Source organism: Pseudophryne corroboree, chromosome 4, assembly GCF_028390025.1.
Source record: "Pseudophryne corroboree isolate aPseCor3 chromosome 4, aPseCor3.hap2, whole genome shotgun sequence".
Lineage (NCBI taxonomy): Eukaryota > Metazoa > Chordata > Amphibia > Anura > Myobatrachidae > Pseudophryne > Pseudophryne corroboree.
This window is the reverse complement of record NC_086447.1, coordinates 640,612,205-640,635,737: the sequence shown is the minus strand read 5'-3', so window position 1 is coordinate 640,635,737 and position 23,533 is coordinate 640,612,205. Positions and strand designations below refer to the sequence as shown.

The 23,533-nt window shown below is 46.9% G+C and overlaps 1 protein-coding gene across 1 annotated transcript in view; it reads right to left on the bottom strand.

Moving 5' to 3' along the window:
• The window catches only part of LOC134910085 (protein unc-93 homolog A-like), a 373,717-nt gene that overhangs the window by 146,783 nt on the left and 203,401 nt on the right, over positions 1 to 23,533 (bottom strand). Inside the window, exon 4 of the mRNA XM_063917725.1 lies at positions 3,353 to 3,490. Coding sequence (XP_063773795.1) covers positions 3,353 to 3,490 — 138 coding nt within the window. The remainder of the gene's footprint in view (positions 1 to 3,352; positions 3,491 to 23,533) is intronic.

The window sequence follows — 23,533 nt, the reverse complement described above, 5'->3', positions numbered from 1 at the left end:
GTAAAAAGGGTGACACTGTCTGCCGTAATGTGTAATAAGGGATCGCTGTCTGCTCTATGTGTAATAATGGGACGCTGTCTACCGTAATGTGTAATAAGGGGACGCTGTCAGCCGTCATGTGTAATAAGGGGACGCTGTCTGCTATAATGTGTAATAATGGGACGCTGTCTACCATAATGTGTAATAAGGGGGACGCTGTCTGCCGTAATGTGTAAAACGGGGACTATGTAAAAATGGGGACTGGCCCGTATGTGTAAAAAAGGGACTCTGCCTGTCGTAATGTGTAAAAAGGGGGACTCGCTGCCGTAATGTGTAAAAAGGTAGACTGGCTGCCGTAATGTGTAAAAAGGGGGACTGTCTGCCGTAATGTGTAAAAGGGGGACTGTCTGCCGTAATGTGTAACAGGGGGACTTTGTCTGCCGTAATGTGTAAAAATGGGGACTGGCTGCCGAATTTGTAAAAAGGGGACTCTGCCTGTCGTAATGTGTAAAAAGGGGGACTGTCTGCCATAATGTGTAAAAATGAGGACTCTGTCTGCCGTAATGTGTAATAAGGGGACGCTGTCTACCGTAATGTGTAAAAAGGGGGGCGCTATCTATCGTAATGTGTAATAAGGGGACGCTTTCTGCCGAAATGCGTAATAAGGGGACGCTATCTGCCGTAATATGTAATAAGGGGACGCTGTCTACCATAATGTGTAAAAAGGAGGGAGCTGTCTATCGTAATGTGTAATAAGGGGACGCTGTCTGCAGTAATGTGTAAAAAAGAGGACTCTGTCTGCCGTAATGTGTAAAAGGGGGACTTTGTAAAAATGGGGACTGGCCTGTATGTGTAAAAAGGGGACTCTGCCTGTCATAATGTGTAAAAAGGGGGACTCGCTGCCGTAATGTATAAAAAGGTGGACTGGCTGCCGTAATGTGTAAAAGGGGACTGTCTGCCGTAATGTGTAAAAGGGGGACTTTGTCTGCCGTAATGTGTAAAAATGGGGATTGGCTGCCGAATGTGTAAAAAGGGGACTCTGCCTGTTGTAATGTGTAAAAAGTGGGACTGTCTGCCACAATGTGTAAAAATGAGGACTCTGTCTGCCGTAATGTGTAATACGGGGATGCTGTCTGCCGTAATGTGTAATAAGGGGGATGCTGTCTGCCGTAATGTGTAATAAGGGGGACGCTGTCTGCCGTAATTTGTAAAAAGGGTGACACTGTCTGCCGTAATGTGTAATAAGGGATCGCTGTCTGCTATAATGTGTAATAATGGGACGCTGTCTATCGTAATGTGTAATAAGGGGACGCTGTCAGCCGTCATGTGTAATAAGGGGATGCTGTCTGCTATAATGTGTAATAATGGGACGCTGTCTACCATAATGTGTAAAAAGGGGGACGCTGTCTGCCGTACTGTGTAATAAGGGGACGCTTTCTGCCGAAATGTGTAATAAGGGGACGCTGTCTGCCGTAATGTGTAATAATTGGACGCTGTCTACCGTAATGTGTAAAAAGGGGGCGCTGTTTATCGTAATGTGTAATAAGGGGACGCTGTCTGCCGTAATGTATAAAAAGAGGGACTGGCTGCCGTAATGTGTAAAAAGGTGGACTGGCTGCCGTAATGTGTAAAAAGGGGGACTGGCTGTCGTAATGTGTAAAAGGGGCTCTACCTGGTGTAGTGGTGCTACTGTGTGGCGTAATTTGAATAATAGAGACTACTGTGCACTGTAATATGAATTGGTATTATTTTGTGGCCACACCCCTTCCCCATGAAGCCACGCCCATATATATTTTTTGCGCGTCTACGGCGTGCACTGCCCCTGTTTACATAGAGGGGAGGAGCCGCCGAGGCCGTTTCTTGCACACAGCGCTAAAATGTCTAGTTACGGCACTGTGCTCCTCTATTCTTATCCTCCAATGCACACAGCACAGGCGGCTTGTAATGAGTCAATTTGACTCATTACAAGCCACTGACATGGAATGCTGGCCGTTGAGCCCTCAGGTCAACTGCGCTGTGTGCCAGGCACACCTGGCACACACGTAGTTACTGCTCTGTCCAAAGCAGGAACAGAGCTTTCCCTGGCTGTGGTGGTTACTGGCTTAGAAAGCACTGGGAACGAGATCCTGCACATGCGCAGTGGAGCCGGCCGAGCAGGGAGACATAGCACATCAGCAATAAGCTAAAGCGATGTGTGCTCAGGGAGGCATTGTCGGAGGGGAGAGCTTTTGCTCCCCCACTCTGGCAGACAAGATGTTCTTACATCTTGTTGATGTCCCTTCCTGCTTTGCCTCGGTAATGAGGCAAAGCAGAAAGTGTTATAGCGGCACAATTCGTTCCGCTATAATACATTTACTAGTAAGTATCTCTATACCCCTGAGTAGCTCACAGTCACTTTTTGAAATGCTGATAATAATAATTTTTTAGGGAGGATATATTAATCTCACTGGACTACAATACAATTGTGAGAAAGGGGAGCAGACGACAAGTGTTATATGCATATATTATCCCATTTAATGGGCATCAGTATGAGAAAATCACAGGAATAGCATTGTGATCTCAAATTCATATATTTACTGTACATCATCTAAGGACACACCTGACGCGATTATATTATGATTATATTTGCTTTGCAGTACAGTATAAAATTGTCACCTTTTAGATGAACAATAATGAAAAAGTTATTTTAACATGTTTGTTAGCAAGAGTCCTAGTGCACCCATCATGCATCTGATATCTATTTTTCTTTTGATTTGTGTCTGTAATACTGAATGAGGAGGTACAGTAGCACCCAGTGAAGTTGAATTAACATAATACAATCGTGAATTTGTGTATGTATATATATATATATATATATATATATATATATATATATATATAATTCTGCTGGTATTCTCTTGCTATATAATTTTCACACAATATATCAGACTAGTTTGTCATTAGTGCAGGTTATTTTTCCATTTCTTTAATCTCCATGCAGTTTCCATCTGCAACTGTTGGCGATGACCATTGGGACCCATGCATAGTACATCTTGGATGCATGCGCATACCTCCCAGCTGTCCCTGATGTGGGCCGCAGTGTCCAGCGGTGGGGGGGGAATTTCAGAGCAGAGCAGCGGTAAATAGACGCTGTGTGCATGCATCTATTCCTGGGAGGCAGAGGGACTGGGGGGCATGCCAGCAGCTCACAGAACACTGGCCATGCTCCCACTGTGACTAAAATGTGAGGCGTGGCCCACAATCGCGGCATCCCTGCAAAGTCACCCCCCCTTTCTCAGAGGTCAGCACCCCTGTCTCTATCTAGTGCAGCATTCATGATATGTAGTAGACATTGTGTGCGATACATGACAGCTATTGTGTGAATGACACTTACCAGTATAAATGCCCATAAGAGTGTAACGTAGGTTGTCTGATACACCGGTTGATGATACAGTAATGTTGCTAGATCCAACAGAAGAAGCAGGACAATTAGTTGCCCCACAATGAGAGTAACTAGCATTTTCAGATACCACTGCAATGGAAAATAAAACGTCATTACACTTTTTGATACAAACATAAAGTGATTAATTTTGGATATGATTCTGATTTGGGAATTAAACAAGAAAGAGCAAGTGACAATACCATGTTGCACTGCAGATGTGGCAAATTGATTAATGTGCAGAGAGATGTAATTATTAGAGGCCATGTCCAAGCTGAAATCCAAATTGCTGTGCAAAAATCAAGCTGTCCACTGCCCAGTATTTGTAGGATACAGTACATGCAACAGCAGACATTATTTTCCCTGCATACAAAACATTTATGTATTTGCACCCCTTGCATTGTAGCATGGTTTGTCCAGCTGCACAGTTACAGTACTTGCTCTTTCCTACTTTATTCCCAAATCAGAATCAGGCCCTTAGTTGTTTTATGTGAAGGTAAGTGACTGACAAGCAACATTATAACATTTTTCCAAAGCAGTGCAGCAAAAACATAACTTTTAAAACAGTATTTAAGTGTAAAATTGTGCTCTTACTAATATATTTTGATATCTTAAGAAATGTCCAATTGAAAATACAAAATATTCTTCTGCATCATGATAAGCTCTAAGCATACCTTGGTGCAGATGGAGTGAATATACATGGTGATAATTACTTCAATTTCAAAATTAAAATAAATAAATAAATGGTCTCACCCTGTGAAATAAGTAACCAGTACCACTGCAATAGCTTGGGCTGCTTACCACTAAAGCATGCCTCTCAACATTATCAGAGGGGCTCATGGGGACATCTCACTAAAGGTGGTGGGCCATCATGCCCACGAAGCCATGCCCCTTTGTGTATAACATATTGTCAGTGTGAAGGCCCTCCAATAAAAGTGTCAGTACACACTGATACTATGCATCAGAATTTCCTAGGGGACATAGGTCCCCCAAAAAGCATGTGTCGTCCCCCCACAAGGGCATTCCTGCTCCATTCTGAATACCAGTGGGGCTCTTCCTGGTGCCACTTGACCGATTGTTGTCAGGGTAATATAAAATGATTTTGTACTTTTGTAGAGCTATAAGTTTCAGTAATACCTAACAGACATTAATTGTGTATGCTTGTGCTTGACTACGAAAGCATGCTGGGGCATGTAGAAGTAGCACTGTTGCTGTCCCATGGCCCTTTCTTCTGGATAGCAGGGTGCCTGTAATGGCACCCTGTCGCCAGTAGCATTGCATGCACCCTGCGCAGGCTCTCAAATCTCAGGTGCTGCTCCCGGCAGCCTGGAAGACTATTCAAGTTGAGTCGGAGCTGATGCTTAATTTGGTTGGTTTCTAGTTTAAAAAATTGGTATGCCTTTGTGGGCTAACATATTACTCTTACATGTTTCCAAATGGCAGGGGGTTGATTCTGCACAGGACCAAAATAATTGCATATGATTCTGAATGACCAACCAATCTTGAAAATAATAACCTATAATTAGGAGAACTATGTTATAACTATAAGCTTGTGGTGCAGCTTGGATTGGGGTACAGTTATACACTGAGAACGTGGCCCATAAGAGTGGCCCAAAAGCTAACTTCTTTGTGTGGAGCATTGTTGGGGGTAATCCAATTGCGGGGGAAATTTAAAAAACCTGCAGGCACTAGATTTTAGTAATCAATTGCGGGAGAGAAAATATGACATAGTAATTTCTATAAATGTTTGCACCTCCAGAGAAAGTCAGATTTTTCCTAAAATTAATAATTTTAGAAATAATTACCAGGACTCGCTCTGGGACCCCAGCGACACCCCCACTGAGGACTAAGTAAGGACTTGGAAGTTTCAAATTAAATGAGCTTAATTAGTCAGTTATTACTTAATTGGGGTCTTCTGTATCCAGCGTCGGAAGCCGGGGTCCTCTGCAGCAGGGTGAATATATACCGTTATGGTAAGAACTTACCATTGATAACGGAATTTCTCCTATGTCCACAGGTATCCACAGGATAACATTGGGATATGCGACAGCGGAAATGGCGCCAAATAGTCACAAGCTTTCTGGCCTCCCAGGATGCATCGGGCTCCTCCATATAATCCCGCCCACGACTCAGTCAAATCAGTTGTTTTCACAGAAATTAGGCAGGACTCTCATGTAGAACCCTATTCAGGCGATAAGAACACACATGCACACCCTTTCATACAAGAGGGTAGAGGTTTAGTGATTGTCAAGATCCTCAAATCAGGTGCGTCAGGGTGGGATCCCTGTGGATATCTGTGGACATAGGAGAAATCCCGTTATCAACGGTAAATTCTTACCATAACAGTATATTTCTCCGGCTGGGTCCACAGGTTATCCACAGGATAACATTGGGATTCCCAAAGCCATTATTAGTGGTGGGGATGCTCCTGATTAGCCAGGAGAACCTTTCGCCCGAATTCTGCGTCATGAGAGGCAAAAGTATCCAAGGCATAATGTCTAATGAATGTGTTAATGGAAGACCATGTGGCTGCCTTACAAATCTGTTCTGCTGAAACACCATGCTGTGCTGCCCATGAAGGACCTACCCTACGTGTAGAGTGTGCAGACACATTAGCCGAAACAGGGAGATCAGCACGAGAATATGCTTCTAAAATTGTCATTCAAAGCCATCTTGCTAGCATCTGTTTAGTAGCAGGCCATCCTCTTTTGTGAAATCCGTAAAGAATGAAGAGAGAATCTGTCTTTCTGATGGCACTAGTACGATCCATGTAAATTCTTAATGCACGGACTACATCCAGTGACGCTTCTCCCGCAGACAGTCCCGATACCTGAAAAGCCGGGACTACAATTTCTTAGTTCAGGTGAAACTTTGAGACCTCCTTCGGAAGATAACCAGATCTAGTTATGAGAACTGCTTTATCTGGATAAAAGATCAGAACAGGAGACTTACACGATAGTGCCCCTAAATCTGACACTCTTCTAGCTGACGCCATTGCCGGTAGAAAAAGAACTTTAGCCGTTAACCATTTAAGATCTGCTCTCTTAAGTGGTTCAAATGGAGCCCCCTGAAGGGGTGGTATTCATGTCACCGGCGGTCGGAAGACCGACAGTCACATGACCTCCTCCAGCATCCTGGCCCCTCACTATCCCGATAGTTGGCATGCCGACCAACAGGGACTATTTCCACTCGTGGGTGTCCACGACACCCATAGAGTGGGAATAGAACCCATGGCGACCATAGGTCGCCACCGAACCCGCAAGGGGCTTGCTGCACTCACCCATCCCCGCCGGGATCCCAGCGTCGGTATGCTGCCGGGATCCCGGCGTCGGTAAGCTGATCGCCGGTCAGCCATATTACACCCCCCTGAAGGAATTTAAGAACCAGATTTAAATCCCAGGGAACTGCAGGAGGAACAAATGGTGTTTGAATGTGGAACATTCCCTGAAAGAAATAACGCACATCCTGCAGGTTCGCAATCTTTCTCTGAAACCATATAGTTAATGCTGATACTTGAACTCTCAAAGAAGCCGCTTTTAAACCCTTATCCTTTCATGCTTGTCGAAAATCCAAAATCCTGGATACTTTAAAAGATCTTGGATTCATACCTCCCTTGTTACACCAAAGAATATAGGCCTGCCATATTCGATGATAAATTCGAGCTGAAGAAAGCTTTCTTGCTCTAAGCATGGTTTGAATTACCTGTTGTGAAAAACCTCTTGATTTCAGGATAGAGGTTTCAACAGCCACGCCATCAAAGACAGCCGTTCCAGATGGCTGTGACAACAAGGCCCCTGCGTCAGTAGATCTGGACGTTGAGGAAGCAGTATTGGAGCTTCCAGGGACATCCTTAGCAGATCTATATACCAATGTCTTCTGGGCCAGGCTGGAGCTATTAGAATTATGGCTCCCCTTGCCTGCTTTACTTTCCTCACTACCCTGGGCAACAGGGAGATAGGAGGAAATAGATATGCCAGATGAAATTCCCATTTCACTGACAGTGCGTCTACACGGATCGCCTCGGGATCCTTTGTTCTCGACCCATATGCTGGAACTTTGTTGTTCCAACGGGATACCATGAGATCTATCTCTGGCAGACCCCATCTGTCTACTAGAGTTTGAAATACCTCCGGGTGTAATGCCCATTCGGTCTCCTGAATGGTGTGTTGACTGAGAAAATCTGCTTCCCAGTTTAGCACTCCCGGTACAAACACTGCGGACAATGCCGGAAGATGAAGTTCTGCCCACCTTAGTATGTGAGTTACTTCTTCCATCAGTCCTTTGCTGTGAGTTCCTCCCTGATGGTTGAGGTATGCTACTGCTGTTGCATTGTCTGAACGGATCTGGACTAGTCTTCCCCGCAGAAGGTCCTTTGCCTGAACTAGAGCCATATATATGTCCCTTATTTCTAACAAATTTATTGACAGGCAACTTTCCTTCGTGGTCCATTTTCCCTGAACCAAACATTTTTGAACACTGCTCCCAAGCCTTGAAGACTGGCATCCGTTGTCAGTACTTGCCAATCTGCTATCCCAAAGGGTCTCCCCTTGTCTAGATGGTCCGTCTGTAGCCACCAAGCTAGTGACCTTTTTACGCTTACTGGAAGCTTTATCATCTGTCTCTTTAATGTCTGATGTCTTCCATCCCATCTGGTTAGAATGAGGTGCTGTAAGGGTCTGGAGTGGAATTGCGCATATTCCACCATGTCGAATGTTGACACCATCAGACCCATCAGTCGCATTGCTGTATGGACTGAAACTGTCTGACTGTGCAACAATTCCTGAGTCATTACCTGTACCTTGGAGATCTTCTTCTCCGGTAAGATAATACTTTGTAGACTTGAATTCAATATGGCCCCCAAGTGAACCATCCATTGTGATGGATTCAGGGACGACTTCTCCCAATTTATGAGCCATCCGTGTCTTTGTAGACAAGCTATTGTCTGTTGGAGATGGCCCAAGAGTAACTCCTGGGATTGAGCAAGGATTAACAGATCGTCTAGGTATGGAAAAATTCTTATTCCCTGCTTGCGGAGATAAGCTGCCATAACCACCATAATCTTGGTAAATACCCTGGGGGCTGTTGCTAGCCCAAAGGGCAAAGCCTGGAACTGATAATGCTGCTGGAGGATGGCAAACCTGAGGTAACACTGATGTGACCGTGCTATGGGCACATGCAGGTAAGCATCCTGTACATCCAGAGATACCATGTAATCTTCTGGTTCCATGGCCAATTCTATGGAGCGCAACGTCTCCATGTGAAACTTTGGAACCCAAATGTATTTGTTTAACCCTTTGAGGTTGAGAATTGGTCGGAATGATCCATTTGGCTTCTGGATCAAAAACAGGTTTGAGTAAAACCCCCGTCCCATTTGTGTCAGGGGTACCGTGATAATTACCCCAGACTGAAGCAATTTCTGAACTGCTTCTTGCAAAGCCCTGGCCTTCGACTCTATACGAGACGGGCTGGTGCAAAAGAACCTTTGAGGAGGCTGCTTCCTGAAAGGGAAACCATAACCGAGAGATACCACCTTCTGCACCCAAGCATCTGTCATCGACTGGTGCCAAATGTGTGCAAAGTGAAGGAGTCGGCCCCCAACCCTGGAATCCTCCAGGCGGAGGTCCGTACCCTCAAACTGATGGCTTCTGCTCTGGTTTGGAAGCTGGCCGTCTACTGGCCCACTGCTTCTTGCCCCTAGCTGATTTATTTTACTAGGGTTGGTTAGTCTCAACCTTTCCTTTAGATCTACCTTGCCATCGAAACGGCCAAAATTTTGCTCCCCTCGATTTAGGGGCATAGCTAGCTGGAAACTTAACTTTCTTGGATTCAGCTTCCGACTCCAGGATATCTGTCAATTGCTTTCCGAACAGAATATTCTCCTGAAAGGCAACGCTCAAGAGCTTTCTTGGATTCTGCATCCGCTTTCAAAGTACGTAGTCAGACTGCTCTACGAGCGGCTACCGTTAAGGCTGATGCTTTAGAAGCAATCGTACCCATATCAATTGCTGCTTCTTCCCAATATTGCGCAGCTTGTTTTATATAGCCTAGCTGAGACTCCTGCTCCCTGGTAGGAATGGCGAGGCGACTCTCTAATTCCTCCACCCATTCTACCACTGCTTTCGCCATCCAGGCTGAAGCCATAGCTGGCCTTACCACAGCCCCTGAGAGAGAAAAAATATTTTTCAAGAAACCATCTACTCTTCTATCTGTGACATCATCCAGTGAAGAAGACAGTAATGGTAAAGCAGACTTACGCACAAGTCGTACAACATGTGTATCTACCTTAGGAGGAACCTCCCACTTTGAACAGATCCCAGCTGAAAAAGGATAATAAGAATCCCATTTCTTCGGAATCTTGTACTTTTTATTAGGAGTAGCCCACGGTCCTTCCATAATTTCCGTCAGATCCTCTGACTCCGGAAACTCAGTCTTAACCGATTTTGGACGTTTAAACTTAGGTGCCTTAGATTTTGACACTGCCTTGGCTGGTTCCTCCAGACACATAATAGCTTTCATGGCATCAATGAGCTCAGCTATATCCTCTGTGCTGAAGCCCTCTGACTGGTCGTCATATGGGGTATTTGAATATACTGTATCCTCATCTGTTGTATCATCTTGTGTAGTCTTTAACATGGATGTATCTACCCTGGTATTAGTAGCCTGGCAACTTGTAGAAGCTGTTGGCATCAAACCATAAGGAGGGCGCTGCATGTATGGGTTAATAGTGTAACCTATTCCCGAGGGTGGAACTGCAGGTGCTAATCTGTTAGCTATTGTAGACAAGGTCTGTGCGACCACACCCCTTCTTGCAGGGCGTTGCCCCTCATAAGTAAGATACTGGGCTATTCCATTCAAAATCCTTTTACCAGATAAGCATGTTAAGGGTGTCCCTGATAAAGTATCCTCGTCTTTTGCCGCTCACAGACATGGTAAATAATCCGTTTTTTTTTTACAAATACTACACTCTCTGTGACTGAAAATCACCTATATAGATATAGAAGTGATATCAATCTGACCAAAATCCGAGCACCTGAATGGAGTATCAGAAACCATGCTTGACAAACATATAAAAGTCAGCAATCACACTGGCAGTCAGTCACATGTTAATTATTAGACATTGTCATATGAGAATATAATCAACCACAGAATACTTTTCTAGTATGTAGGATTACAATTACTGCACTTCTGTTTTTAAACAGCTATTATCACAAGTTTTCTCAGACATGTTATGCAGAAAACAACAGTACTGTACAGGTCTCATATGCATTGCGTACCAAAATTAACTATTCATACTAAGGTAACCGGACTCCAGATCGACAGCGAAAAGGTCGACAAACCTTAGGTCGACGCCAATTCGTCGACAAACCTTGGGTCGACATGGACAAAAGGTCGACAGGAACAAGGTCGACATGGAAAAAGGTCGATATGAGTTTTTCACGATTTTTTTCTTTTTTGGAACCTTTTCATACTTAACGATCCACGTGGACTACGATTGGAACGGTAATCTGTGAAAAGCGAAGCGGTAGCGGAGCGAAGGCACCATGCCCGAAGCATGGCGAGCGAACGCGGTGCACTAATTGGGTTCCCGGTCACTCTACGAAAAAAACGAAAAAAAAACCCCTCATGTCGACCTTTTGTCCATGTCGACATTTTGTCCATGTCGACCTAAGGTGTGTCGACCAATTGGCGTCGACCTAAGGTTTGTCGACCTTTTTGCTGTCTATCCTCAGTCCCAGACCCCATACTAACAAGTAGAAAGAATTTTAGTACTGTATAATCCTTACTCAGCTAGAGTGGGATACAGGGAGATTCACCCCACTTCCAGAATCAATCAATACGCCCGACAGACGCTGAGTGGATTCAGACGCTCCTGGTGTACATTGCTGCTCCGGTAACTGATGAGAGACACAGACGCTCAATGACGGACCCAGACGCTCAGTAAACGATGAGTGTATGCAGACGCTCGTGTCTGCGACCCGGTCTCGGCGGCAACTCTAGTGTACACAATCGCAACGTCTAAGCTGCGACCGAGTACCCTCATGGTAGCATCTGAGACGGAAGTGAGGTCATCAGTTCATGGACGGGAGACGCACGGAAACTGGTCATGAACTGGGGGGAGGGGCGACCAGGAGAGCGTCTGACCCCCCCTGCTGACATAAACCACAAGGATCGCGGCCTCAGCCTAGTCTTGGCACCTATGATCCCTGCAGCATAGCGCTGTTGCACTTAAGAGTGGCGGCGCATCAGCCACTGTTTGGTAGTCTCCTCCAATACAATGCGAATGTGTCCGAATTCCTCTAGTAAGTGGAATCGATGCCTTACCTTCTCCCCATGGTCCGGGCACAGCCTGGTAACGTCTGCTGGACCTGCTAGAACATCCGACACAGACGCCCGTCGAGACAGCACTAATACCCGCGGGTAAGCGCTGTTGCGATCCAGTGGGGAGTTGTAGGAGCAACTCTTTTCAGCATGCGTTTAAGACGCTGTTAGGAAAGATCACTGAAAACTTATTAAGACTATAAAAATAAAATAACAAAAGCTTAGGGCTGCCTTAGCAGCAGCCCTGTGACCATGGTCCGGCTCCTGCCGCACCAAACAAAAAACTGATTTGACTGAGTCGGTGGGCGGGATTATATGGAGGAGCCCGATGCATCCTGGGAGGCCAGAAAGCTTGTGACTATTTGGTGCCATTTCCGCTGTCGCTCCGGCATATCCCAATGTTATCCTGTGGATAACCTGTGGACCCATCGGGACAAATGTGAGGTTTGTGGAGTGTCAGTGTGTGTGAGTATGTATAAGTAAGTATGGGGTGTGGTATGAGTGGCCGGCGGCCGGGATCCCAGGGGCCAGCATACTGGAGCCGGGATCCTCACCGCCGGCATACCGACAGCTGGGCGAGCACTAATGAGCCCCTTGCGGGCATGGTATTTTCCCTCCAGGTGGGTCGTGGACCCCCAAGAGGGAGAATAAGTGTCGGCATGCCGGCGGTCAGGATCCCGGCGTCGGTATGCTGGTCACCGCGATCCCGGCCGGCGGCATACTGAAGACCACCCGTATGTATGAGTATGTGTATATTTTTGCATGTGTATGTGAGTGACCCCAGTGTATGAGACCCCCTGCGTGTGTGCATGACCCAGGGCCTTAACTAGGTGTGTGCAGATGGTGCTCAGCACACAGCGCATTTGCCCTGCGGGCACAGCATCTGCATCCGCCTTGTGTATGTATGCGCCACTGCCCGCTTTAATGTCTCATATTAGTGGTGCGCCCAGCTCCTTCTCTGCCAAATTCACCACTGTTAATATACATTACAGAGGGCAGTGCTGAATAGTCTCTAACCCATGTGCTGTGCCCCCCCCCAGTCTGCTGCTGTGGCTGGGAATGAGGTTATCCCTGGCTCTCACGGTGCCCCATCAGTGAGTAGTTACAAGATTAACCAACGTGGTATAAGGGGGGGGGGGATGCGCACACCCTGTATGGACTCAGCAGCTGACGTGATGGGAGAGGCACGGGAAAAAGTGATGCCGACTTCCAGCGCTGGATCAGGGAGGATTCTTGGCCACCTCTCTCTTCCGTCCGCTACCCAGGACATGGCTGCCCAGTCTGTAGGAATGGGAGAGCGCACTCTGATACACAGATCCCAGGATCTGCAGCCCTGGTGAGCTGCTGCTACTGTCATTTCTGTGCACACTTCGGCTCCTGTCCTTCTTCTTCCTCCCTCATGTTCAGTCCTTTCCCTGCAGGAAGTGGCTGGGCACACACAGAACAAGGGGCTGACTGCAGGGTTGGGCTGGGACTCCAAACATCTGATACCCTGGCTCCAGTGTACGCTGACATGTCAAGAGGTAAGGGTATGAGCAGCGGGCACAAGAGTGTGTAGGGGAGTTTGCCATAGCCTCAGTAATTGTGATCTGCAACAAATGAGGTAGGAAGATCCAGAAGCCGGATCCATGCTGCCTGCTGTCAAATACATAGCTTGTGGGGCTTCATCCAGGGCCGTAGCTATGTGTCTTCTGAGTGTGCTCAGCCCACAGAGCATAGGCACTCCCCTTCTGCCTTCCACTCGATGCACACATGTAGGAGGGAGATTCCAGCGCACTACCATACAGTGGCAGCAGTATGGAAAGTGATAGAGGGGGGGGGGGAGGTTACAGTGGGTAGCAGGAACACACACTGGGCTCAGCAGCTCTACACTGATCACCCCTCACTGTTCCCTACACACACCCTCATTTAACCCTACACTCAGCTCACTGGTCCTACTCCCACCCTCTCTTACTGCTCTCTAATACACCCTTCACTCATTGCTACCTACACTCACCCTCACTGCTCCCTACACCCACTTTCTCTGCTCCCTACACTCGTGCTCACTGTTCCCTACACCAACTCTCTCTGCTCCCCTCACCTTTCCTCATTGTTCCCTACACTAACCCACCCTCACTGCTCCCTACACCCACCCTCACTGCTTCCTACTTCCCCCCTCCCTTACTGCTCTCTATAACAACCTTCATTCACTGCTCCCTACACCCTTCCTCAATGTTCCCTACTCTCACCCACCCTCACTGCTCCCTGCACCCACCCTCACTGCTTTATAAACTCACCCTCCTTCACTACTCCCTTCACCCTTCCATAATGTGGGCTCTACCTGGCATAATGTGCATCAGGGGTTCTACATGGCATAATGTAGGCTCTACCTGGCATATTTGTATCAAGGGTTCTACCTGGCATAATGTGGGCGCTACTTGGCATAATGTACATCAGGGGCTCTACCTGCCACAATGTGGGCTCTACCTGGAATAATGTATATCAGGGGCTCTACCAGGCATAACGTGGGCTCTACCTGGCATAATGTGTATCAGAGGCTCTACATGGCATAATGTGGGCTCTACATGGCATAATGTGAATCAGGGGCTCTGCCTGACATAATATGTATCAGGTACTGTACCTGGCATAATGTATTTAAGGGGCTCTACCTTGCATAATGTGTATCTGGGGCTCTACCTGGCATAATGTGTATCAGGGGCTCTACCTGGCATGTGTATCAGGGGCTCTACCTGGCATAATGTGTATATGGGGCTCTACCTGGCATAATGTGGGCTCTACCTGGCATAATGTGTATCAGGGGCTCTACCTGGCATATGTATCAGGGGCTCTACCTGGCAAAATGTGTATCAGAGGCTCTACCTGGCATAATGTGGGCTCTACCTGGCTTAATGTGTATCAGGGGCTTTACCTGCCACAATGTGGGCTCTACCTGGCATAATGTATATCAGGAGCTCTACCGAGCATAATGTGTATCTGGGGATCTACCTGGCATAATGTGGGCTCTACCTGGCATAATGTGTATCAGGGGCTCTGCCTGGCATAGTGTGTATCAGGGGCTCTACCTGGCATAATGTGGGCTCTACCTGGCATAATGTGTATCAGGGGCTCTACCTGCCACAATGTGGGCACTACCTGGCATAATGTATATCAGGGGCTCTACCTAGCATAATGTGTATCAGGGGCTCTGCATGGCATAATGTGTATCAGGGGCTCTGCCAAGCATAATGTGTATCAGGGGCTCTGCATGGCATAATGTGTATCAGGGGCTCTGCCAAGCATAATGTGTATCAGGGGCTCTACCTGGCATAATGTGTATCTGGGGCTCTACCTGGCATAATGTGGGCTCTACCTGGCATAATGTGTATCATGGGCTCTTCCTGGCATGATGTGTATCAGAGGCTCTACCTGGCACAATGTGGGCTCCACCTGGTATAAGGCCTAATTCTGAGTTGATCGCAGCAGCAAATATTTTAGCAGTTGGGAAAAACCATTTGCACTGCAGGTGTGGTAGATATAACATTTGCAGAGAGAGTTAGATTTGGGAGGGGTGTGTTCAAACTGAAATCTAAATTGCAGTGTAAAAATAAAGCAGCCAGTATTTACCCTGCACAGAAACAAAATAACCCACCCAAATCTAACTCTCTCTGCAAATGTTATATCTGCCCCACCTGCAGTGCACATGGTTTTGCCCAACTGCTAAAAAATTTCCTGCTGCGATCAACTCAGAATTACCCCCATAATGTATATCAGGGGCTATGCCTGGCATAATGTGTATCTGGGGCTCTACCTGGCATAATGTGGGCTCTACCTGGCATAATGTGTATCAGGGGCTCTACCTGGCATGTGTATCAGGGGCTCTACATGGCATAATGTGGGCTCTACATGGCATAATGTGAATCAGGGGCTCTGCCTGATATAATGTGTATCAGGTACTGTACCTGGCATAATGTATTTAAGGGGCTCTACCTGGCATAATGTGTATCTGGGGCTCTACCTGGCATAATGTGGGCTCTACCTGGCATAATGTGTATCAGGAGCTCTACATGGCATGTGTATCAGGGGCTCTACCTGGCATAATGTGTATCTGGGGCTCTACCTGGCATAATGTGGGCTCTACCTGGCATAATGTGTATCAGGGGCTCTACCTGGCATAATGTGTATCAGGGGATCTACCTGGCATAATGTTGGCTCTACCTGGCTTAATGTGTATCAGGGGCTCTACCTGCCACAATGTGGGCTCTACCTGGCATAATGTATATCAGGGGCTCTACCTAGCATAATGTGTATCTGGGGCTCTAACTGGCATAATGTGGGCTCTACCTGGCATAGTGTGTATCAGGGGCTCTACCTGGCATAATGTGGGCTCTACCTGGCATAATGTGTATCAGGGGCTCTACCTGCCACAATGTGGGCTCTACCTGGCATAATGTATATCAGGGGCTCTACCTAGCATAATGTGTATCAGGGGCTCTGCATGGCATAATGTGTATCAGGGGCTCTGCCAAGCATAATGTGTATCAGAGGCTCTACCTGGCATAATGTGTACATGGAGCTCTACCTGGCATAATGTGGGCTCTACCTGGCATAATGTGTATCATGGGCTCTTCCTGGCATGATGTGTATCAGGGGCTCTACCTGGCACAATGTGGGCTCCACCTGGTATAAGGCCTAATTCTGAGTTGATCGCAGCAGCAAATATTTTAGCAGTTGGGAAAAACCATTTGCACTGCAGGTGTGGTAGATATAACATTTGCAGAGAGAGTTAGATTTGGGAGGGGTGTGTTCAAACTGAAATCTAAATTGCAGTGTAAAAATAAAGCAGCCAGTATTTACCCTGCACAGAAACAAAATAACCCACCCAAATCTAACTCTCTCTGCAAATGTTATATCTGCCCCACCTGCAGTGCACATGGTTTTGCCCAACTGCTAAAAAATTTCCTGCTGCGATCAACTCAGAATTACCCCCATAATGTATATCAGGGGCTATGCCTGGCATAATGTGTATCTGGGGCTCTACCTGGCATAATGTGGGCTCTACCTGGCATAATGTGTATCAGGGGCTCTACCTGGCATGTGTATCAGGGGCTCTACATGGCATAATGTGGGCTCTACATGGCATAATGTGAATCAGGGGCTCTGCCTGATATAATGTGTATCAGGTACTGTACCTGGCATAATGTATTTAAGGGGCTCTACCTGGCATAATGTGTATCTGGGGCTCTACCTGGCATAATGTGGGCTCTACCTGGCATAATGTGTATCAGGAGCTCTACATGGCATGTGTATCAGGGGCTCTACCTGGCATAATGTGTATCTGGGGCTCTACCTGGCATAATGTGGGCTCTACCTGGCATAATGTGTATCAGGGGCTCTACCTGGCATAATGTGTATCAGGGGATCTACCTGGCATAATGTTGGCTCTACCTGGCTTAATGTGTATCAGGGGCTCTACCTGCCACAATGTGGGCTCTACCTGGCATAATGTATATCAGGGGCTCTACCTAGCATAATGTGTATCTGGGGCTCTAACTGGCATAATGTGGGCTCTACCTGGCATAGTGTGTATCAGGGGCTCTACCTGGCATAATGTGGGCTCTACCTGGCATAATGTGTATCAGGGGCTCTACCTGCCACAATGTGGGCTCTACCTGGCATAATGTATATCAGGGGCTCTACCTAGCATAATGTGTATCAGGGGCTCTGCATGGCATAATGTGTATCAGGGGCTCTGCCAAGCATAATGTGTATCAGAGGCTCTACCTGGCATAATGTGTACATGGAGCTCTACCTGGCATAATGTGGGCTCTACCTGGCATAATGTGTATCATGGGCTCTTCCTGGCATAATGTGTATCAGGGGCTCTACCTGGCACAATGTGGGCTCCATCTGGTATAATGTATATCAGGGGCTCTGCCTGGCATAATGCGTATAAAGTGCTCTACCTGGCATAATGTATTTCAGGGGCTCTACCTGGCACAATGTGGGCTCTACCTAGCATAACGTATATCAGGGGCTCTGCCTGGCATAATGTGTATCAGGTGCTCTACCTGGCATGATGTATTTCAGGGACTCTACCTGGCATAATGTGAATCAGGGGCTCTACCTGGCATAATGTGGGCTCTACCTGTCATAATGTGTATCTGGGGCTCTACCTGGCATAATGTGGGCTCTACCTGGCATAATGTGTATCAGGGGCTCTGTCTGGCATAATGTGTATCAGGTGCTCTACCTCGCATAATGTATTTCAGGGGCTCTACCTGGAATAATGTGTATCAGGGGCTCTACCTGGCATAATGTGGGCTCTACCTGGCATAATGTGTATCTGGGGCTCTACCTGGCATAATGTGGGCTCTACCTGGCATAATGTGTATCAGGGGCTCTGCCTGGCATAATGTGTATCAGGTGCTCTAACTGGCATAATGTATTTCAGGGGCTCTACCTGGCAAAATGTGTATCAGGGGCTCTACCTGGCATAATGTGGGCTCTACCTTGCATAATGTGTATCAGTGGCTTTACCTGGCATAATGTGTATCAGGGTCTCTACTGTGGTGTAATGTGTGTAAGGGATATTACTGTGTGGTGTAATGTTAATAATGGACACTACTGTGCCATGTAATGTGAATTGGTATTATTATGTGGTCACGCCCCTTCCACATAAAGACACTCCCCTATATTTTGTGTGCACTATCCCTATTTGGAATATGGTGGAAGAGGGGGCCCCAATTCTTTTTCTGGCATAGAGCACCAAAATGCCTAGTTACAGCACTAAAATGAACCGCCCCTTGAACCGGAAGCTGGGAAAACTACATCTTCCAGCAGCCCTTGCACCTCCCTGCAGCCCCAGAGCCAACCAGCAGTCCCCGGGACTCCCAGTAGCCCCCTCCACAGTCAGCAGATGGAGGAAAGACCATTTGGAGCTGCGGAGACCACTGGAGACCTCAGGACAGGTGAGTATAATTGATTCATTTTATTTTTTTAATGCGTCGCAGAGTTTTCAGTGCTCAAAAACCCTGCAACCACTTTTTTTAAATCCAAAATTAGTCATACAAAATTTGGTGTGAGGTAAGCAAGATTTGAGAGTTTTTTTTACCTTGCTAAACCCCACTCCCCTTGTACTAGTTATTACATTAAAACACAGCTTTTAATTGGTATTCACTAAAAATATATAATATATACAAATAATTGTTACATTAAAATATAATATATTGTATATAGTCAAAATCCAATATTGAACAGCTTGCCCTTTGGGCAATGTTCTCCAAGAGCAAGTAAATGTATTTATTGTGTTCAAATCTCTATAATGAGTGTGCTTGCGATCCTGGTTCTGTGCGATTTTGGCTAAGTGTCAATCCTGACTATCTCTTCAATAGAGATGGTCAGGATTGACTTGCCTGCACTAGAGATGAGCGCCGGAAATTTTTCGGGTTTTGTGTTTTGGTTTTGGGTTCGGTTCCGCGGCCGTGTTTTGGGTTCGACCGCGTTTTGGCAAAACCTCACCGAATTTTTTTTGTCGGATTCGGGTGTGTTTTGGATTCGGGTGTTTTTTTCCAAAAAACCTAAAAAACAGCTTAAATCATAGAATTTGGCGGTCATTTTGATCCCAAAGTATTATTAACCTCAAAAACCATAATTTCCACTCATTTTCAGTCTATTCTGAATACCTCACACCTCACAATATTATTTTTAGTCCTAAAATTTGCACCGAGGTCGCTGTGTGAGTAAGATAAGCGACCCTAGTGGCCGACACAAACACCGGGCCCATCTAGGAGTGGCACTGCAGTGTCACGCAGGATGGCCCTTCCAAAAAACCCTCCCCAAACAGCACATGACGCAAAGAAAAAAAGAGGCGCAATGAGGTAGCTGTGTGAGTAAGATTAGCGACCCTAGTGGCCGACACAAACACCTGGCCCATCTAGGAGTGTCACTGCAGTGTCACGCAGGATGTCCCTTCCAAAAAACCCTCCCCAAACAGCACATGACGCAAAGAAAAAGAAAAGAAAAAAGAGGTGCAAGATGGAATTGTCCTTGGGCCCTCCCACCCACCCTTATGTTGTATAAACAGGACATGCACACTTTAACCAACCCATCATTTCAGTGACAGGGTCTGCCACACGACTATGACTGATATGACGGGTTGGTTTGGACCCCCACCAAAAAAGAAGCAATTAATCTCTCCTTGCACAAACTGGCTCTACAGAGGCAAGATGTCCACCTCATCATCATCCTCCGATATATCACCGTGTACATCCCCCTCCTCACAGATTATCAATTCGTCCCCACTGGAATCCACCATCTCAGCTCCCTGTGTACTTTGTGGAGGCAATTGCTGCTGGTCAATGTCTCCACGGAGGAATTGATTATAATTCATTTTAATGAACATCATCTTCTCCACATTTTCTGGATGTAACCTCGTACGCCGATTGCTGACAAGGTGAGCGGCGGCACTAAACACTCTTTCGGAGTACACACTTGTGGGAGGGCAACTTAGGTAGAATAAAGCCAGTTTGTGCAAGGGCCTCCAAATTGCCTCTTTTTCCTGCCAGTATAAGTACGGACTGTGTGACGTGCCTACTTGGATGCGGTCACTCATATAATCCTCCACCATTCTTTCAATGGGGAGAGAATCATATGCAGTGACAGTAGACGACATGTCCGTAATCGTTGTCAGGTCCTTCAGTCCGGACCAGATGTCAGCATCAGCAGTCGCTCCAGACTGCCCTGCATCACCGCCAGCGGGTGGGCTCGGAATTCTGAGCCTTTTCCTCGCACCCCCAGTTGCGGGAGAATGTGAAGGAGGAGATGTTGTTGACAGGTCGCGTTCCGCTTGACTTGACAATTTACTCACCAGCAGGTGTTTGAACCCCAGCAGACTTGTGTCTGCCGGAAAGAGAGATCCAAGGTAGGCTTTAAATCTAGGATCGAGCACGGTGGCCAAAATGTAGTGCTCTGATTTCAACAGATTGACCACCCGTGAATCCTTGCTAAGCGAATTATGGGCTCCATCCACAAGTCCCACATGCCTAGCGGAATCGCTCCGTGTTAGCTCCTCCTTCAATGTCTCCAGCTTCTTCTGCAAAAGCCTGATGAGGGGAATGACCTTACTCAGGCTGGCAGTGTCTGAACTGACTTCACGTGTGGCAAGTTCAAAGGGCATCAGAACCTTGCACAACGTTGAAATCATTCTCCACTGCGCTTGAGACAGGTGCATCCCACCTCCTATATCGTGCTCAATTGTATAGGCTTGAATGGCCTTTTGCTGCTCCTCCAACCTCTGAAGCATATACAGGGTTGAATTCCACCTCGTTACCACTTCTTGCTTCAGATGATGGCAGGGCAGGTTCAGTAGTTTTTGGTGGTGCTCCAGTTTTCTGTACGTGGTGCCTGTACGCCGAAAGTGTCCCGCAATTCTTCTGGCCACCGACAGCATCTCTTGCACACCCCTGTCGTTTTTTAAAAAATTCTGCACCACCAAATTCAAGGTATGTGCAAAACATGGGACGTGCTGGAATTGGCCCAGATTTAATGCACACACAATATTGCTGGCGTTGTCCGATGCCACAAATCCACAGGAGAGTCCAATTGGGGTAAGCCATTCCGCGATGATCTTCCTCAGTTGCCGTAAGAGGTTTTCAGCTGTGTGCGTATTCTGGAAAGCGGTGATACAAAGCGTAGCCTGCCTAGGAAAGAGTTGGTGTTTGCGAGATGCTGCTACTGGTGCCGCCGCTGCTGTTCTTGCGGCGGGAGTCCATACATCTACCCAGTGGGCTGTCACAGTCATATAGTCCTAACCCTGCCCTGCTCCACTTGTCCACATGTCCGTGGTTAAGTGGACATTGGGTACAGCTGCATTTTTTAGGACACTGGTGACTCTTTTTCTGAGGTCTGTGTACATTTTCGGTATCGCCTGCCTAGAGAAATGGAACCTAGATGGTATTTGGTACCGGGGACACAGTACCTCCAACAAGTCTCTAGTTGGCTCTGCAGTAATGATGGATACCGGAACCACGTTTCTCACCACCCAGGATGTCAAGGCCTCAGTTATCCGCTTTGCAGTAGGATGACTGCTGTGATATTTCATCTTCCTCGCAAAGGACTGTTGGACAGTCAATTGCTTGGTGGAAGTAGTAAAAGTGGTCTTACGACTTCCCCTCTGGGATGACCATCGACTCCCAGCAGCAACAACAGCAGCGCCAGCAGCAGTAGGCGTTACACGCAAGGATGCATCGGAGGAATCCCAGGCAGGAGAGGACTCGTCAGAATTGCCAGTGACATGGCCTGCAGGACTATTGGCATTCCTGGGGAAGGAGGAAATTGACACTGAGGGAGTTGGTGGGGTGGTTTGCGTGAGCTTGGTTACAAGAGGAAGGGATTTACTGGTCAGTGGACTGCTTCCGCTGTCGGCCCAAGTTTTTGAACTTGTCACTGACTTATTATGAATGCGCTGCAGGTGACGTATAAGGGAGGATGTTCCGAGGTGGTTAACGTCCTTACCCCTACTTATTACAGCTTGACAAAGGGAACACACGGCTTGACACCTGTTGTCCGCATTTCTGGTGAAATACTTCCACACCGAAGAGCTGATTTTTTTGGTATTTTCACCAGGCATGTCAACGGCCATATTCCTACCACGGACAACAGGTGTCTCCCCGGGTGCCTGACTTAAACAAACCACCTCACCATCAGAATCCTCCTGGTCAATTTCCTCCCCAGCGCCAGCAACACCCATATCCTCCTCATCCTGGTGTACTTCAACACTGACATCTTCAATCTGACTATCAGGAACTGGACTGCGGGTGCTCCTTCCATCACTTGCAGGGGGCGTGCAAATGGTGGAAGGCGCATGCTCTTCACGTCCAGTGTTGGGAAGGTCAGGCATCGCAACCGACACAATTGGAGTCGGACTCTCCTTGTGGATTTGGGATTTCGAAGAACGCACAGTTCTTTGCGGTGCTACTGCTTTTGCCAGCTTTAGTCTTTTCATTTTTCTAGCGAGAGGCTGAGTGCTTCCATCCTCATGTGAAGCTGAACCACTAGCCATGAACATAGGCCAGGGCCTCAGCCGTTCCTTGCCACTCCGTGTGGTAAATGGCATATTGGCAAGTTTACGCTTCTCCTCCGACAATTTTATTTTAGGTTTTGGAGTCCTTTTTTTACTGATATTTGGTGTTTTGGATTTGACATGCTCTGTACTATGACATTGGGCATCGGCCTTGACAGACGACGTTGCTGGCATTTCATCATCTCGGCCATGACTAGTGGCAGCAGCTTCAGCACGAGGTGGAAGTGGATCTTGATCTTTCCCTAATTTTGGAACCTCAACATTTTTGTTCTCCATATTTTAATAGGCACAACTAAAAGGCACCTCAGGTAAACAATGGAGATGGATGGATTGGATACTAGTATACAATTATGGATGGGCTGCCGAGTGCCGACACAGAGGTAGCCACAGCCGTGTACTACCGCACTGTACTGTGTCTGCTGCTAATATAGACTGGTTGATAAAGAGATAGTATACTCGTAACTAGTATGTATGTATAAAGAAAGAAAAAAAAACCACGGTTAGGTGGTATATACAATTATGGACGGGCTGCCGAGTGCCGACACAGAGGTAGCCACAGCCGTGAACTACCACACTGTACTGTGTCTGCTGCTAATATATAGACTGGTTGATAAAGAGATAGTATACTCGTAACTAGTATGTATGTATAAAGAAAGAAAAAAAAACCACGGTTAGGTGGTATATACAATTATGGACGGGCTGCCGAGTGCCGACACAGAGGTAGCCACAGCCGTGAACTACCGCACTGTACTGTGTCT